Below are 19,518 nucleotides of genomic sequence, written 5' to 3'. Positions count from 1 at the left end.
ACCTGAACCTATGCATGGTGATTGTGGGTTTGGGTTGAAAGTGTCCCTTAAAGAGGTCCACCAATTCACCAAAGGTCTCCCAATCAGGGGAGTTCACGGTTGTCAAACTTCAAATTAAATTATAGGTTTTAGTCCTGCAAACGCTTAGGAAAATTGTTCCCCTCTTTTCCTCCCCCATTATTTTGTTTGTCTGGAAATAGAAGCAAAGACGTTCTACATATCGTCTGTGGATGGTTTGAAGGGGTCAATCCTGCCAAAATGTGGCATATCTGGTGAGTTTATCATTATCTTCTGTTCAAACAAGATACTCACAGTCACTGAGCAAGGGACAACCCAGTTTATCCTCATTGCCAGTTTGTTATGGACTTGATTTTCCAAACAGGTTTCTCATTAGAAATATCGAACTTTATTTACAGACTGCAGCAGCAGTTACATGTTCCATCAAGCTCCATAACCAGAAGAAAAAGCCCCACTCTAAGGTTCCCTGTGCTTAGAGCTGATTCGTTCACACTGTCACGTGATACTATACAACACAATAAGTCTTAAAGCTACAGTCACTTAAAGCTGCAATTATTGCAATTAGGTATCTGAAAGTATAGTGGTAAAATACAGTCGTTCAAGATAACAGCTCACCACCAACCTCACAAGAGCATTTGGGGATGGACAGCAAATGCTGACCTTGCTCCATCACATCATGCTCACATGAAAGAATTAAAAATATATCAAGTCAGAAAGTTAGGGTTGGGGTAAGGGAAGTTGCGGTGGATAAAAAAAGGCAAATGCTTACACTACTAGCAGGTTGTAAATCTTTGCAGATGGTAGGATATTGGTGAAATGGGATGTGAGAAGGTGGATTTGATAGGAATATATTGTCAGCTTAAATGGTTTCAATCTGGCCAACACAAATTATTCCTGAGCCTTGGTAGCTCAGGGGTTAAATGGGAGTCACACAGCATTCCCAAAGGCAGTCTGGCAATTCCAGTGTGGTTTCAGAACTGGAAGATCTACAATTGACATGATCTTGTCAGTCTGGCAGCTGCAAGAGAAATGCCATGAACAAAGGAGACTACTGTATATTGCTTTCATCGATCTCACGAAAGCATTTGGCTATGTGAGCAATGACAGTGTACTTAAGCTGCAGGAGAGAATTGGCTGCCTGCCAAAGGTGCTCAATGTGATCTCCCCTTTCCATGACAACATGATGGATAAAGTCAGTTACGGCAATGTTGGAACCCTTTGTGATCCATAGCGGGGTCAAACAAGGTTGTGGTCTAGCAGTGACTCTCTTCGGCATGTTCTTCTTTTTGCTGCTGCCATACGCCTTCGGGTCAACTGTAGAGGGTGTCTACTTACATACCAGTACTGACAGAAAAGCCATTTAGCCTTGCTCGCCTGAGATTCAAGACAAGGGTGCACCAAATCCTCATCAGAAAGTTGCTTTATGTTGATAATGCCACATTAGCATTCTGCACTGAGGAACACCTTCAGCGGTAAATGGATAGTCTCTCTCATACATATGAAGAGTTTGGTTTGACCGTCAGCATTAGAAAGACAAATTTCATCGTCTTGGATGTTGCCATACTGCCATCTATCAGTGTTGACAATCAGACGTTGGATGTTGTTGATAGCTTCCCATATCTGGACTCTGCGATCACCAGCAATCTGTCACATTATGTTGCGATCAATACACACAATGCCAAAGCTGTAGCTGTTATGTCCAAGCGGAATAAGAGAGTGTAGAACAACAGCAACCTGACTGAGATCACTAAACTGCAAGTTTACCAAACCTGCATCCTCACTGCACTACTCTGTCCAATGGTGAGACCTGCACAACATATGCTAGGCAGGAGAAAAGGTTGAACAGTTTCCACCTTCACTGTCTCAGGCGTATACTTGGCCTCTCTTGGCAGAAAAAGGTCACCAACTCAGAAGTGCTGGAGCATGCTAAATCCATCAGTGTACACTCAGTGCTAAGTCAATGATGGCTGTGCTGGCTCAAATTCATTGGATGGATGATGGCCATATACTCAAAGACCTTCTATACAGTGAACTGTACAGGACGTACAGGGACACCTGCAAGCAAAATATGAAGATGGCAGACATTGACACTGACAACTGTGGAAAGTTTGGCCATGACCACTAGTGGCTAATTGTTTGGAAGGGCATTGGAAGAGGTGAGCAGAAATAAAAAGCTCAGCTGGCTGAGAAGAGGGCCTAGGAAAAACAAAGGCCAGTGAATTGTGCACTTTTTCAGCCCAAGGTCTTCCTCTGCAGCAGCTGTTGCGCCAAACTGGGGTTTCTTTTATAAAATTCATTCACAAAACGTAGGCTTCACTGGCCAGCATTTATTGCCCATGAGTTGCCCTTGAGAAGGTGGTGGTGAGCTGCCTTCTTGAACTGCTGCAGTGCATGTGGTGTAGGTACACCCACAGTGCTGTTAGGAAGGGGGTTCCAGGATTCTGACTCAGTGGCAGTGAAGGAATGGTGATATATTTCCAAGTCAGGATGGTGAGTGACTTGGAAGGGAACTTCAAGGTGGTGGTGTTCCCATCCATCTGCTGCCCTTGTCCTCCTAGATGATAATGGTCTTGGGTTTGGAAGGTGCTGCTGAAGCTATAACAGGTGGTACTCAGGTTGATCACTTCAGCACAAACTATTGTCTTATGAGATGGAAGGCTGCCATCCAATATAATTACATTAGAAATGGTTTGAAGTAGCTCAAAGAATACATACACCTTGTAGAGTGTTAATTAAATTACAGATATCAGGAGGGTTGGAGGCAGAATCTCTAATCAGTGATATTGATGAGACGCTGCAACTAACCTCAGCATCCTTGGATTAAAGGAAAAATCAGATAAGGTTCCTGTTTCTGATTCAGATTCAGTGAAATGACCTCTGATGAAAAGCACACATTTGGATATGGGTCCACTTCCTACTCCTCCCCTCAAACCCCTGGACCCTCATTGTCAAAAGTCTGCTAAGGCTTGTAACCACAATTCTGAAGAGAAGTTACTTATGAAGGGACCAGAGGACTGCTAATGCTGCTGGGCTTCTACTATTACATGAATCACTGCTTTCAGGGTGGGTTGAAGAGGATAGAAAATGGGAAGGAGAGGAAAAAATGCAGAAGAGCATTAAATGTAGTTCGATTAAAGATATAGGAATTTTAAACTTTTTACCAATGATTGATTTATGCATTTGGTCCCAGGCAGCTGTGTTGTCTCCAAGCCAATGTCCCGCCCATTGGCCACTAGTTGGGAAAGTTGAACGTGTCACCACGACCCCGCGCTCTCCAGTTATGTTCTGCAAAGAGCTATGAAAAATATATTGTTAATTGCAATCACAATAGTAAGATGGCTCATTTGAGAACCAGAAGTTTTCTAAAAATTAAATCTAAAATTTTCTACTTTGCTTGGAATGTGGTATAAGCAACCATGTTTCTGTACTCTATTTATTGATATTTTGTCTTTCCTTTTCAAGAATTCATGTCAATCTCCCAAAGCATTTGACAGACTCAAGGTTAGTGACAACAGGAAATACACACAAATGCATGTTAAGTCAATTTCCTATGACTTTGCACACAGGGAGATGCAAATTGTTTTGTCATTTTAAGATCATATATTTTGTCCTTATGATTTAAAAAAATTCTTTAATGGGATGTGCACATCACTGGCAAGGCAAGCATTTGTTGCTGATCCGTAATTGCCCTTGAGAGCTGTTAAGAGTCAACTACATTGCTGTGGGTCTGGAGTCACATGTAGACCAGACAAAGTAAGGATGGCAGATTTTCTTCCCTAAAGGACGTTAGTGAAGAGATGGTTTTTTGCGACAATCAATGGTAGTTTCATGATTACCATCACTAACATTAGCTTTCAATTCCAGATTTTAAAAAATTAATTAATTGAATTTAAACTCCACTAGCTGTCAGGAGGAGTTTGAACCCACAGCCACAGAGCATAAGCCTGAGCCTTTGGATTACTAGCCCAATGACTTAACCACTACACTACCATCACCCCAAATATATAGAACTTTAATTTGATATTATTATCCATAGTTAAATAACAAAACATAACACAATTAAGAAAGCAGAGAAATAGAATTGGTTGGATCATTTTGCCCTGAAATCCCTTCACTGCTGATCCTGCTAGCATTTGCAGGATCAGTGGGAAGGCATCTCTTTATTATGGGTCAGGAAAGTTTCCAGAGGGCATTTATAATCCAAAAACTGACAGGATGTGTGAAGATGTAAGTCTATTGAAAATATCTTACAGACAGATGTGCAAAAGAAAAGTTACCAGAAATGAATGTATAGCATTAAGGGTTAAGCTTTCCTACTGTCACATATTGATAGCTTTAGTACATAAAGGGCACACATCAATGCCTTCAATAGTGAGTCAGTCACCTTCAGCCTACACATTGACAGCTTCTATTTTCCAGTCCCTTGCATTAAAGCAGCTTGGAGCTACTTTTCTGGGTACATATTGGTGATGGAATCTTCATTTTGCACCACCGGAAAACTATAGACATGCTGTGCTAATGATAAGGAAAGTTCTCACCGTTAGCACAAACTCGGAAAATCACCCCAGGAGTATTCAGAGGATTGGCATGTGCTCAGAACCAAGGCTTATCACACACAGCTTTCACTTTGGAACTTGAATTACAATGAAACCAAAATTCAGTTCGAGCACTTGCTTGCTCTATTCCTTTAAGGACTTATGTCAGTCTCAATATAACCCCAAGTGTATTAGACTTAGACCTCAAAGCTGCCTCTAGTTTGGAAGAAATTGCCAATCTAATTTACATACCCAAGGTGGTTGATATGTAAAATAAGCTGAGTTTGGAGTTGAGACTCACTTTGAGGTTCAAAAATAGAAAAGCATTTGATTCTGCAATGCTAGTGATCCTCACATTGATGAACACAAAACTCCACCTTTCCTATAAATCCTCAGATTACACACTGACACAGCATTGCTTCTCAGCAGGAAGGGCTATAGTCTAAAGTGAGTAGTATAAGGAGAACAATGCATGACTTCACCAAAACATGTCACACAGCTGCCCTTGCTATTACATGATCAAACACTATCTATTTCATAAAACTATTTGGAACTTTTTTTCTCTGCAGTTCACTTAGTCCATTGATCTTCAATTTTGCAGATTAAAATTATGTTTACAGCATATGAATAATTGGGCTGAATTTCCTCTGAACTTCTTTCTCACTGTGGTACCATAACTTAATCGAAAGTATAGTGGGAACTTTACATAGTGATTCCACCATACTTCTGATGAAGCTATGATAGGGTTGTGGTGGAAGGTTTGTACAATTTGTGGCCTTTAAAAATTGTTCCAACATGCAATATTCTGTGCACATAAATGCATAGGTTTTGTAATCAAGCTATTGCATTGATTTTTTTCTATTTAACTCAGATACCATAATTTATTTATTACTCCATCTCCATTCTTTAAAATCAGCCCAGCTACACTTATCTCTAGTGGCTTTTGATCACATATAATTTTTAAATCACAAGTTATTAAAAGGTAATCTTCTACAACTTACTCCAGTGTTGGTTTTGTTTGTGACCATCCATAAAGGTTGTGCACATCATAGTGTCTTACTGGAGTTCCATCTGCTAGAATCTGTTCACTCTCCATACATAGTGTCTTGTGTTGCAATCCAATGTGCCTTGATTGAAGAGCTTAGAAATGAGAATGTATCACATGATGAAAAATACAAAAACAGAATGAAATTGGTAAAATGATGAACCAAATTCTTCCATGTTTGGAATTTGTTGGACAATAAATTTCAGTTTCAGACTTATTATCTGTAACTTTTAATTTCTAAAGTTTAAAGAAAAATTAAATTGTATTTTAAAAAAAAAATTTGATGAAAAATTGTGGTGGCTTACAGTCAGACACATGGACCTCTGCACTCAAATTCCAAACAGGCACTTCCTTTGCATTAAGTTTTGCGCTTGAGGACAATCCCAATATGTTATCTGCTCTCCTTTGAGAAATCACTAAAATCTTTTCTAAAGGAAACAGCAACAGAGCCTGCAGGAAATTGCTGCAATTCACACAGCTCAGCAGGCTCAAAACTTGAGTAAGACTTGTATAGAAGCATTCTTCAACTTTTGCTTCCCGTCTATGATTCTTGGCTCATCATTACCCCCCAGGGTGGGAGGGAATAAAACCTTTTATTAAACCATACCTCCAAATTAGGAGAACAAAGAACATGGATGGACTTAGAGGTGGGCTGAAAGCAAAGGTTGTCACCAGACTGGTTACTGGCAAAAGTTCAAACGCCAATCAACAGAAAGAAAAAGTAGAGGCAATTATACATTTTAACACCCGGATCTCCTATCTGTATAACCAAAAGGCTGACCATCTGACACATCTACTGTCTCTAACCTGAGGCCATCTTGCTACCAAGGGAAGAGTTTATGAAAAGTGGCAGCTGCATTAGCAGATACTGACCCCATCTTGACAATATTACCCCTCCCTTAATGTCAATTTGGCCAACAACTGATCCGCGCCCCCCTGCCCCACCCGGTGATTAAGACTGAAATTGTACTATTACTTCAAAATAACCTTGGTAAAAAGATTGTAGTTTGTTCTGTGACAACTGCAGATTAGGTAATAACCTATGGTTTACCACTTTGATATATTCTAGAACAGAATATTCATCAGTTTTAAAATTTGAGAGGGAGATTCAGTAATACAGAGTTACATTAAATACAGATGGGCTACATTCAGTTTAAATGACAAGGCAGCCTACAACTATCAATCTCTGAGCTCAAGCGATTCCTTTGCATTCTCTTTGAGAGACACATTTGAAGAACTCATTAATTGGAAATGTCCTAACCTGGCATATAAGGTGGCTTGTTCAGTTTGATATCATGACAGCCATTAACAGATCCATGAACAAAGTTTGCTGGTTCATTCATGTCCTATTGAGAAATAAGGGAAAAATGCCTTTTCTGTTAATTGAAATTTGGTAAAATTGCTGTTTAATGAGAAAGAAAATTAATAGCAAAAACTCACAATCCAAAGTCCATCAAACTTCAAGCTTTTATTATAATATTCTTTTATTGCTGTATGCCACCATTCTACTGTTACGTTGCGGAAGAAGTCTGGGAAAGCAGTATAAGAGCGAAAATGCTGCAACAACATGAAACAATAATTTTAACAAAAAGCAGGCAAAACTTGCTAAATATGTAGTTTAAAATTAATTCTAGGCAAATTGGAGTTTTCTTTCTAATTTTCTCTTGTACGCTAATCAAGTTCTCCTGCTTCCATGTCTGTTTTTTAAAAACATGTTCACATTGAAGTTAAAAATGATTTCAACTTAACTTTTTTAGGTTCTCTTTGTCAGGGCATACGGCAAAACATTTGGCTTCAGATAAATATTAAATTAGTATATTTTAGTTGCAGCGTGATTTGTTTGACAAATAGAATTAAATCAGGTATGCAACGTTTTTATAAATCAGGCTTACTTCCACTTGATAATCCCAGTCTTTTGATGTATCGACTGTTTTATTTGGAAAATCTGGCCATACCTGTAATGGGTATTCAAAAAATTCAAAGGTTACAATGGCTTTATGTATTTGGTAGCTGTCATGATGCACAAAAAATTCCATTTGTTTAGTGAAATTAGAAGCAATACAATTGTCTTAGTGACAAAAGTAACTGAGACCACTTCAGAACATTAAAGTTTTAAATATCTCTCAAAAAATAAAGAAAAGCACATTGATTACCTTCCCCCACACAATATCAGAATTGTCACTCCATTTAATGAAGACATTATTATCTAATCCAGTTGTAAAAGCTTCGTAATGTTTGGTTTCATTTCCTGAAATTGCTGGATCCTGTAGTTTCAAAAAATGTAATATCACAAATGTACAAAATTAATAGTTCCAAATTAAATTATTAATGCACAATTCAAGTCTTTTTTTTGAAAAGAAGATATACGAGAAGCTTACCAAAATGATAATAGTTCGCATCCCTTCACTTCTCATTTTATCAAACAAATTTGGCAAATTCTGGAAGTCATTAACATCAAGACTAAAGTCCAGCTGCCGCTCCATGTATTCAATGTCAACATATTGCACATCCTTCAAACAAAGATATATTTTAATGCATAGAAACCCTGAGTAGTTCAATTCAGCATTACTTAGGCTGCTGTTAACAATGTCTGCTACTAGTCTCAGACTAATATATCTATATCGAGTAATACCTAGTTGGCTAACCTGATTTACATTGAAAGCTGCACCTCTGCATGTCACATTGAGCTCAGAGACAAAGAAGCACTAAGCAGACATGTTTTGGACTATGGACAGAATCTTGTTCCAAAGCAGGCTAATTTTTAATCTGAGACTAAAAAGAGTTAAAAGTATAGGATTTATGGAGTTCTTCAGAGAACCAATGGCTGTGCACTGGGCTGTATTAATGAAGCCAATATGTGATCACCCATTTGAGGTGATGTCTTATTGGTTGGCTATTCAATTAAGAGAAGGATTTGTATATTGCCATTTTTGCATGAGTGCACACCTGAAACTAATTTCCATTGGTGTAAATTGGTATATGATAATATCTTCAAAGTGTTTTTTTACATCAGTTACTCTTTCATCCTTATGTAAAAAAAAATCATATGCTCAACTGATCATCGGATAGATTGATGCAACGCTTGCACATAAGTATATAATAAACATACATATGGAATTTCAGCATTCCTCATATCAGTGTATAGATTCTCAATTTCTTGGGTATTCTTGTATCCATATCGACATAACTGAAATCCCAGGGCCCAATAGGGTGGCATGACTGGACGACCAATAAGCTAGAAAGAGTACAAGAAAAGACAATTTTTTGATTTGAGTTCAAAGCTGGCAAGATGTCTTTTACCACAAATTGTTCTCTGTTGCAACATTCATCATGCATTTGTATTTTGTTAGTTTACACAAGGACTCAAAAATTAGGAGGAGTAGGCCATGCAGTCCCTCAAGCCTGCTACGACACTCAAAAAGGACAGGGATGATCTGATTGGGCCCTCAATTCCACTTTCTTGTCTGCCCCAGCCTCCAACACCTCCTCGCCGCCCCCATAACCCTTGCTGATCAAAAATCTGACAAATTTAACCTTAAATATATTCAAGCCTCCACTACTCTTTGGGGGAAGAGAATTCCAAAGATTCTCTAAGAGAAAGAAATTCTGAAAGTAGGTTTTAAGGAGTTAGGAAAGGAATTAAAAAGCAGGACCTCAAGAGCAGTAATCTCAGGACTACTCCCAGTGCCTCATGCTAGGGAGCATAAGAATAGGAAGATTGAACAGTTCAATACATGGCTGAAGAAATGGAGTAGCAGAGAGGGCTTTAGATTTCTGAGGCATTGGAGCCGGTTCTGGGGCAGGTGGGGCCTGTATAAGAAGGACGGGTTATACCTTAACAGTTCTGGGACTAATGTCCTTACGGAGAGGTAGTAGTATTGGGAAGGGTTTAAGCTAGATTGGCAAGGGGATGGGAATGTGAGGGGAAATTCAGCATGGGGAGGTAAAGAAGTATTAACTGATAATGAGAATATATCAGAGAGTAGTATTGAAGTACATAGAATACATGGAGAGTTTGATTAGATTTAGAGTAGGCAATAGTAAGTCATTAGAAGGGGTCAGGATAAGGGAGAAAGTAAAAAAGCCTAAATCAGGGCTACTGTGCATGTATCTGAATGCAAGAAGTGTGATTAATAAGATTGGTGAACTGCAGGCACAGGTTGACGAATGGAATTATGATATTATAGATATAACAGAGACCTGGCTCAAAGAAGGGCAGGACTGGGCGTTAAACATGCCTGGGTGCAAAGTGTTTAAGAGAGACAGGGAAGGAAAGAACGCGGGGGTGAGGCGAAATGGCAATATTGATTAAAGATGGCATTACAGTACTGGAGAGAGAGGACGTTCCAGAGGAATCAAGGGCAGAATCTCTCTGGTTAGAGATAAGGAATGAAAAAGGTGCAATAACATTGATTGGTGTAGTATATAGACTACCAACTAGTGGAAGGGATGTGGAGAAACAAATTTGCAAAGAAATTACAGAGAAGTGCAAGAATTATAGAGTAATCATAACATGGGGACTTCAATTATCCAAATATAGACTGGGATAGGAATAGTACAAAGGGACAAGAGGGGTGAGAGTTCCTGGAATGTGCTCAAGATAATTTTCTGCTGCACTTTTGGACCTGGTTCTGGGGAATAAGTTGGCCCAAGTGGATCAAATATCAGAGGGAGAGCCTCTAGGGGACAGTGATCATTGTAATCATAAGGTTTAGGCTGGTCATGGAAAAGGGCAGGGCACAGTCCAGAGCAGGGGTAATTAATTGGGGAAAGCCAACTTTGATGAGATGAGTCAAGTGAGTTGAAAGCAAATGCTAGCAAAAAGGGTGGTGGCTGAACAATGGGCCACCTTCAAAGAAAAGGCATTGCAGGCAATGTCAAGTTATATTCCCTTGAAGGGGAAAGATGGGACAAATAAATCCAGAGCACCCAGGATGACGAGAGGGATACAGGTGAAGATGAAAAGGAAGAAGTGTGAGTACGATAGATGTCAGGTCGAAAATGGAGAATCAGGCTGAATATAGAGGAGCCAGATGGGAAGTGAAGAAACTAATATGAAAAGCAAGGAGAGAGCATAAAAAGAGGCTGGCAGCTAACATTAAAGGGAATCCCAAATTCTTCTATAAGCATGTAAATAATAAAAGGGTTGCAAAAGAAAGATTAGGGCTGCTTAGGGACAAGAAAGGGGACTTGCATGTGAAGGCTGGAGGAAAAGTGGAAGTATTGAATGTGTACTTTGCAACTGTCTTTACAAAGGAAGAGGATGCTACCCAGGCCAAGGTGTGAGAGGAGATAACTGATACACTAGAATAATTTACCATTGAGGAGGAGGAGATGTTAGAAAGGCTGTCTTTACTTAAAATAGATAAGATACCAGGACCAGGTGAGACACATCCAAGGATACTAAGGGAAGTGAGAGTGGAAATTGCAGAGGCACTAGTGATAATCTTCTAGTGTTCTTTAGACACAGGTGGTGCCAAAGGACTGGAGTTTTAGGTGCCATAGTTGAGGAAGAATGTGAAGGCATTGGAGAAAGTACAGAGCAGATTCACAAGAATGATTCCAGGGATAAAGAACTGTAGCTATGAAGATAGATTGGAGAGGTTGGGGCTGTTTTCCTTGGAGAAAAGGCTGAGAGGAGGCTTGATAGAGGATTCAAGATCTTGAGAGAGATGGATAGAGTAAATAGTGAGAAATTGTTCCCACTTAAGAGAAAATCAAGAACAAGAAGACACAGATTCAAAGTAATTGGCAGAAGGAGTAAATGTGATGTGAGGAAGAATGTTTTCACCCAGAGGATGGTTGGAGTCTGGAACAAACTTCCTGAAACGGTGATGGAGGCAGGTTCGATTAATATTCAAAAGGGAAATGGATTGCTACCTGAAAAGAAATAATGTGCAAGGCTATGGGGATAAGGCAGGGGAGTGGTGCTAGGTGGAATGCTCTTTCAGAGAGCCAGTGCAGACTCGATGGACTGAATGGCCTCCTTCTGGACTGTAAAGATTCTGTGATTATCTCTGAAGTCTTAAACGGGACATTGGTAATGTTCAAACTGTGTCCTCTGGTTCCAGGGTCTCTGAGGAGATATCCTCTCAGCATTCACCCTGTCAAGACCCCTCAGGGTCATACATGTTTCAATCAGATCACCTCTCATTCTTCTAAACTCCATTGAGTATACACCCAACTTGCTCAACCTTTCCTCATAAGATAACCACTTCATCCCAGGAATTAGTTAAGTGAACTTTCTCTGAACTGTTTCCAATGAAATTATATCCTTTCTCAAGTAACAAAACCAAAACTGCACATAGTGCTCCAGGTGTGGTCTCACTAACACCCTGTACAACCATAGTATAACTTCACTAATTTTATATTTGATTCCCCTTGCTGTAAAAGCCAACATTCCATTTGCCTTCCTAATTACTTACTGCACATCCATACTAATTTTTTGTGGTTCATGTACCCAGATCCCTCTGTACCTTTAGAGTTCTGCAGTCTCTGTCCATTCAAACAGTACGCTTTCCCTATTCTTCCTACCAATGTGGAAGATGTGGACATCTTCACATTTTTCTACATTATACACCATCTGCCATTTTTTCCCACTTAATTAATCCATCTATATCCCTCTGTAGACTCTTTATGTCCTCTTGACAACTTACTTTCCTATCTATCTTTGTGCCATCAGCAAAATTCAGTCACATTCAGTCCCTTCATCCAAGTCACTCCACCAGTAGCAGCTTGCCAACCTAAAAATGGCCCATTTATCCCAACTCTCTGCTTCCTGTTGGCCAACCAATCCTCCATCCGTGCTGAAATGTCACCTCCTACGCTATGAGGAACCTTGGTGAGTTTCTGCAGGGCATCTCGTAGATGGTACACACTTCTGCCACTGTGCGTCGGTATTAGAGGGAATGAATGTTTGCGATGGGGTGCCAATCAAATGGGTTGCTTTGTCCTGGATGGTATCAAGCTTCTTGAGCGTTGTTGGAAATCTACAGGTTCCCCTTTATCTATATTGCATGTTACTGCCTCAAAGAATTCTAAATAATTAGTCAAACGTGATGTCCCTTTCACAAAATTGTGTTGACCCTACCTGATTGTATGATGATTTTCTAAAAGTCCACCTATTATCTCCTTAACAATGGATTTCCAATGACAAATGTTTGGTTAACTGGCCTATATTTTCCTTCTTTCTGTCTTCCTCCTTTCTTGAATAGCTGCATTTTCCAACCTGCTGGGACCTTTCCAGAATCTAGGGAATTTTGGAAGATCATAACCAATGCTACCATACTATATCTGCAGCCACTTCTTTTAAGACCCTAGACTGCAAGTCAGGAGACTTATCAACATTTAGTTCTAATGTTTTCCCAGTACCTTTTCCCTACTGATTTTGATTGTTTTAAGTTCCTCCCTTTCATATCCTGATTTTCAAGCATTCTTGATACCTTTTTTGTATCTTCTACAATGAAGACAGATGTAAAATACTTGTCTAATGCTTCTGCCATTTTCTTGTTTGCCATCATTAATTCTCCAGTCTCACCTTCTAAGGGACCAATGCTCATTTAGTTACTATTTTCCTTTTAAAACACGTTTAGGAACTCTTGATATCTGTTTTTATATTTTTAGTTAACTTTCTCTCTCTCATACTCTAATTTCTCCCTCATTTTTTTAGTCATTCTTTGTTGATTTCTAAAATCCATCTAATCTTCTGACCTACCACTGATTTTTCCTGTATTGTACACTTTTTCTTTCGATTTGATGCTATCTTTAACTTTCTTAATTAGCCATGGATAGTGCCTTCCTTCTCATTGAGTTTTTTTTCTTAATGGAATATATATTTGCTGAGCATTATGGAATGCCTTACATTTCTGCCATTGCTTCTCTACTATACACCTTCTAACCTATTTTTCCAGTTCACTTTAGCCAACTCTGCCCTTATACCCTTGTAAGTGCCTTTATCTAAGTTTAAGACACTATTCTTAGACACGCTTCGTACCCCGAAATGGAATATGAAATTATCATGTTATGATCACTATTGCCTATTGGCTCCTTTGGTATGAGGTTATTAATTAATCCTATCTCATTACACGTTGCCAGGTCTAAAATTGCCTGGTTGGCAGTGGAATGTACTACTTAAAGAAATTATCTTGAATAGACTCTATGAACTCATCTTCCAGGTTACCTTTGCCAATCTGATTCTTCCAATCCAAAAGGAGATTAGAATCGTATATGATTATTTCAATACCCTTCTTATAAGCACCCTTTTTTCCCTGTATACTCTATCCTAAAGTGTAGCTACTGTTAGGGGACCTATAAATCACTCCCACAAGTAACTTGTTAACTTTGCTATTTCTTATCCCTACCCAAATTGATTCCGCATCTGGATCATCTGAACAAAGGTCTTTTCTCACTATTGTAGTAATATCATCCTCAATTAACGGAGCTATCTCACTACCTTTTACTAGCCTCATATTCTTCTGAAATGTTGAATAGCACTGAACATTTATGTCCCAGCCTTGGTCAGCTTGCAACCAAATCTTTGAAATGGCTATCAGGTCATGCATAATGCAAAGTGCATGGATCAGAAGTATTAATGAATGGTTCCACTCTTTATCATTGTAACTGTCTGTTGCAGTAATATTAATCCTTTAGGATCTTCTAAGAGTATGTGTAAAGATTTGATAGTTTTTTTGTGCAGGGATATAGTGGTACTTTTTCTTTTGTATGGTGCCTGGCTATATGGGGTTTGTTGATGGGGCAATCAACCATTGGTAGAAGGTTGAAACTAGATATGGAAATATTTCTCCTGGTCTAGCCTCAGCAATACAATACCTTTGCACTGGGCCATTTTTCACGGTACCTCACCACACATTGCTTGAATGACAGAATCTACCTATCACCATCTCAAGGAAATGAGATAATAGGCATCCTCTCGTGGATTAGGAAATTTAAATCCATCCACACACTATTTTGAGTGCATAGATTAATATAATTGCATCAAATTCTTGCCTACATTAACATTGTCAGGCTAGTTAGGAGGAAATCACCCAGCAGTTTATACACATCTGAACTGGTGTCACCATGGGAAGGTTCAGAATGCAGGGGGTTGGGGCTGGCTGGATTGTGCTTGGTGATCTTTTTGATTCTATCTTGTATTTTTGTTCACCAGGCTGGAATTTTGTGTCCAGCCAGAAATGTGAAACAATGTGTTTTCATTATCACTACTTCTCCAGCATTCTACTGAGATCTGAGAGTCCCATTTCTGTAGGAAAGTTGTAGGAAAGTTGAGGTTCATTAAGGTTGATTTGAGTTTGTCCTTTTGCAAAAATTTATTACAGGTGAAAACTGCATGACTCGCCTTGCAAATTAATCTTCAATCATCATCAGATTAAGTTTAATTGAGGTCTCTCCATGGGTACCCTTCCTACCATACTAAAAATTTGTTTAGTAGAAATCCTGAAATTAATTCAAACCAGTCCATTCAGGCTTGGATACTTACTGTTGTATATTGTTCAACAACATTTTCTGGGGTTGGACCAAGAACCATATAAAAGTCTAGGATTCCTCCAATAGTGCGATATGTCAGAGAAGGGGTTGGTTGAAGTGTTACATCTGGAGGTTAGAAATATCACAGACAGCATCAAACAAGTACTAATTATTAAGTTCAATGTCCTAGGTTACTAAGTATTGTCATTATTCAGGTTTTCACCTTAAATGCATGCAAGAACTATTTTCTTAACATAGACTATTGACTTATTGTTGTGTTATCTGCAATAACTATTTTACTCTTATTCTGTGTACTTTAGAATACTTACAAAAGTAAAGATGAGGTGCTCTAACATAGCAGTCATATCGGGGTACATTACTACTGGCTTAATTATATTATGACTTGTGGCACTTAAGAGATTTGCACATATAGCGCATTTTCACAACCTCAGTAAGTCCCAAATTCTTTTACAGCCAGTGAGGTGTGAGGAAGTGGAGATGTTATTGTAATACAGGAAACATGGCTGTCAATGGTAATGCCAACAACAATGTGATGATAACCAGATTATCTGTTTTTATGATGTTGACTGAGAGATGAGTACTGTACAAGATACTGGGGATAACTCCCCTGCTCTTTTTCTAAATGATGCCACAGAATCTTCACCTGAAAGGTCAGACAGAACCTCAATTTAATGTCTCATCCAAAAGAGGCACCTTCAACAGTACAGCACACCCTTAGTGCTACACAGGGTTGTCAGCTTTGATTTTAGACTTTAAGTGCTAAAGTGACACAACTTTGAGTCAGAGGCAAGAGTGCTACCACGATCACTATAATGGTCACACATTACTACTGAGGCCATCTATAAGATTACGGAAACATTAAGTTAGAGAGTGCTGGTTTGCATTCTGTGAACTCTTTGACTTATAGACAGTAAATATTGATTAAAGAATTCCAGAGGTCTGTTTCATACTTGGGGGTTGAAGTTCTGTTTGCTGTTTGATTCAATTGTGTTAGCCAAATATATTGGTTAATACATTCGTGTCGCATTCATGATTTTACTGTTTCAATGTCTTCAAACCATTTTAAATTAACAATTTAGCTGAAATAGATAAATGTACTAAAAATATTTAATTCCAGATTATGAGTAAATCAATATCCCATAATTTTATTTTTACCTTTCATTGGGAGTTAAGATAAATGCAGATTTTAATCTTTTATCTTCCATTTATCATTAGTTGTAACTTCCCTAAAGAATTCTTTGAGTTTCATACCAGTTAGCAGCAATTACCTTTGCTATTTATATTGTTTACTTCGATACTTATAAAAATCAGAATCTCATACATTAAGGCAGAATCACAGACACCAAGGCCCAGATAGGCCTTGAGATCACAAGATCGAATAATGAAGGTGAGATAAATTGATCTTCCATTTATCATTTATTAACACAATGTTTATCTTTGCTCTTATCTATCTCAGGTACAAAACTTAATTAAATACAATGTGATTAATCCTTTGAATATTGGGAATCTTTAGTAACTTGCAAAATCCCCTTCTGTCAGAACAAAGCAAAAAACTTAAAGTACACTTCAAAATGTTAAAGATTAGCATTTAAAATGTGCATGAAAGCTCAGAATTCTACCGATATTCTTACAACAGCAGCAACTTGAGCACCTTATTTTCCTGAATGAAAGGTTCTAAGGTGCTTTACAAGACCACTGCAAAACAAAATAAGACAGTGAGCTGCATAAGGAGATACTAGATGAGATGACCAAAAGCTTGGTCATTGAAGTAGGTTTTAAAGAGTGTCTTAAAGGAGGAAAGCGAGGCAGAGAGACAGAGCGATGTAAGAAAGGTATTTCAGAGCTTGGGGCCTAGACAGCTGAAAGCATGCAGCCACCAGTGATGGAATGATTAAAATCGATATGCCAAGAGACCAGAATTCGAACAGCCTAAACATCTTGGAGGGTTATGGGGCTGGAGAATATTACAGAGATATAGAGGAGCAAGACCCTGGAGAGATCTGAAAACAAGGATCAGAATTTTAAAATCAAGTTGTTGCTTGATCGGGAGCCAAAGTAAGTCAACGAGCCCAGGGATGAAAGGGGGTCCAGGGCATGCTTTGAGTTAAGGCACAGGAAGCAGAGTTTTGGATGACCTCAAGTTTACAAAGGGTAGAATGTAGGAGACCAGTCATGAGCACACTGGAATAATCAAGTCTATAGATAATGAAGGCATGAATGAGGGTTTCAGCAGCAGATAGGCTTAGACAGAGGTGAAGTTAAGAGAGATGGAAATAGGCAGTTTTAGTAATTGCACAAATATGTGGTGGGAAGCTCAGCTCAGCTCAGGATTAAACATAACACCAAGCAGACTGACTTAATCTCAGACTTTTGACAGAGAGAGGGATGGAGTCGGTAAGCTAGGGAACAGAGTTTGGGGCAGGGGCTGGAAACAATGGCATTATCTTCCCAATACTTAATTGGAGGAAAATTCTGCCCATCCAGTATTGGATGTCAGATAAGCAGTCTGATAATTTAGAAATAGTTGAGTTCAGAAAAGTGGTGGTGAGGTAGAGCTGGGTGTCATCAGCATTCATATGAAAACTAATGCTGTAATTTCAGATGATGTTGCTATGGGGTAGCATGTAGTTGAGAAGTAGGAGAGGGGCAAGGATAGACCCTTGGGGGACACCAGAGTTAATGGTGTGGAAGCAGCGAGATAAACCAATGCAAGTGATTAAAAACAAAAAAACTGCAGATGCTGGAAATCCAAAACAAAAACAGAATTACCTGGAAAAACTCAGCAGGTCTGGCAGCATCGGCGGAGAAGAAGAGAGTTGACGTTTCGAGTCCTCATGACCCTTCAATAGAGTTCTGTTGAAGGGTCATGAGGACTCGAAACGTCAACTCTTTTCTTCTCCGCCGATGCTGCCAGACCTGCTGAGTTTTTCCAGGTAATTCTGTTTTTGCAATGCAAGTGATTTCCTGGCTGTGATTAGATAGATAAGGATGAAAACATTTAAAAACAGTCTCACCCAGCTGGACGACAGTAGAGATAGATTGAAGGAGGATGGTGTAGTCAACCTTGTCAAAGGTTGCAGACAGGTTGAGAAGGTAGAGGAGGGAAAGTTTACTTTTATAACAGTCACATAGGTTACTGTAAACTTTGACTAGAATTCGATCATACATACTATGAATTTTGATGCCAAAAAAGAACTCAAAACGTTTAACATGATTTTTTTTTAAAAGAGAGTGCATAAAGTAACACTCTAACTTACCCATTGCATTACTGTTCAACAGTAGTACACCATGGGCACTGAAATTCTCTTCAAGACCCATATAAAAAGGTTGGCTCCCATAGCTGTTCATTTTATACTGTGAAATATATCAAAAGTTAATGTTAGAAACATTTTTTTAGATAGGCACTGGTTAGAACGTAGGAAACTCTGCCACAAACTTTTTTTAAACTAAAGTCAGTGGCCTATAACTTCAACCAGGCAGAGGCTGTTTCTTCGGCACTAGCAGCCTAATTAAGCCCCTAATATGCAAAGGCGAAAGCATGCACTCATTTCTGGCTGGAAGTGCACCACTCATCAGATTGGTGAGGGGATAAAAAAATAGGTGCTCAGGGCCCACGCATTTATGCAAACCTAGTTGGTTTGGCCTGAGGCACCAGCACACCATAAAAACAGACATCAGGATCATCTGTGACCAAAAGGTAAGCTTTTCAAATTTACTTACCTACATGAGTGCTGGGAGGCATAGGAACGGATATTTAAAGGACAAGAACATGAGCTGCCGCATAATCCCTTTTCCAAATTGGCTCCATTCCCCACCAATCCAGCTTCTGAATTCACAGAATCTGACCTTCGGTCTTCCCCTGGGCTTCTAACACCCAAATTCCTGCCTCCCAATTCCTCCTAATTCTGGACCCTACACCTTGCAACCTCTGTGCATCCCAAAGTGATAAAAATGACCTTTCATTAGAACCCTTCAAATAATTTTGATGAAGTTTATCCAAACATTAACTGATGGCCCCTTTCAGATACTAAATGAGCTGCTGTACATTTCTAGCACTATGTGCTTTATTTCTGATTTCCAGCATTCATGGTTTGATCGACTTGTTTAATTAATAATGGGCAGAATTTTGCCCTCGGTGGGGGCGGTCGGGGAGCCGCCCATGATCAGCACTGCACCACGATTTTACACGGGCGGGCCAATTAAGGCCCACCCAACATGGAGTGTGGTTAGCAGCACTCAGCGCTGCCAATGCGGGGTTGGGGGAGGAGGGCAAACGGGCCTTTCGCAAACTTTGCACATGCACGCCAAAGAGTGCTTCAATCTCCCTGAGGCAACTCTGTGTCTCGGGGAGAAGTGCTGTTAAAAAAACTAATGAAGAAAATAAAAATGTCATAAAACATGTCCCCTCATGTGACT

At 39.3% G+C, this 19,518-nt stretch overlaps 1 protein-coding gene across 12 annotated transcripts in view; it reads right to left on the bottom strand.

The window, feature by feature from the left end:
* si (sucrase-isomaltase (alpha-glucosidase)) overlaps window positions 1–19,518 on the bottom strand; it is a 243,278-nt gene that overhangs the window by 44,203 nt on the left and 179,557 nt on the right. For all 12 annotated transcript variants that reach the window (XM_041216425.1, XM_041216411.1, XM_041216418.1 and 9 more), the window contains 10 exons: window positions 18,360–18,456; window positions 15,095–15,207; window positions 8,708–8,833; window positions 7,977–8,108; window positions 7,752–7,862; window positions 7,491–7,553; window positions 7,039–7,155; window positions 6,860–6,944; window positions 5,555–5,693; window positions 3,180–3,313 (listed from right to left, as the gene is read on the bottom strand). In XM_041216425.1, the coding sequence (XP_041072359.1) occupies window positions 3,180–3,313; window positions 5,555–5,693; window positions 6,860–6,944; window positions 7,039–7,155; window positions 7,491–7,553; window positions 7,752–7,862; window positions 7,977–8,108; window positions 8,708–8,833; window positions 15,095–15,207; window positions 18,360–18,456 (1,117 nt within the window). The remainder of the gene's footprint in view (window positions 1–3,179; window positions 3,314–5,554; window positions 5,694–6,859; window positions 6,945–7,038; window positions 7,156–7,490; window positions 7,554–7,751; window positions 7,863–7,976; window positions 8,109–8,707; window positions 8,834–15,094; window positions 15,208–18,359; window positions 18,457–19,518) is intronic.

This window comes from Carcharodon carcharias, chromosome 2 (assembly GCF_017639515.1).
Source record: "Carcharodon carcharias isolate sCarCar2 chromosome 2, sCarCar2.pri, whole genome shotgun sequence".
Taxonomy (NCBI): domain Eukaryota; kingdom Metazoa; phylum Chordata; class Chondrichthyes; order Lamniformes; family Lamnidae; genus Carcharodon; species Carcharodon carcharias.
Note: the sequence above shows the minus strand (reverse complement) of the source record. Positions and strands in the feature narration are given on the sequence as shown.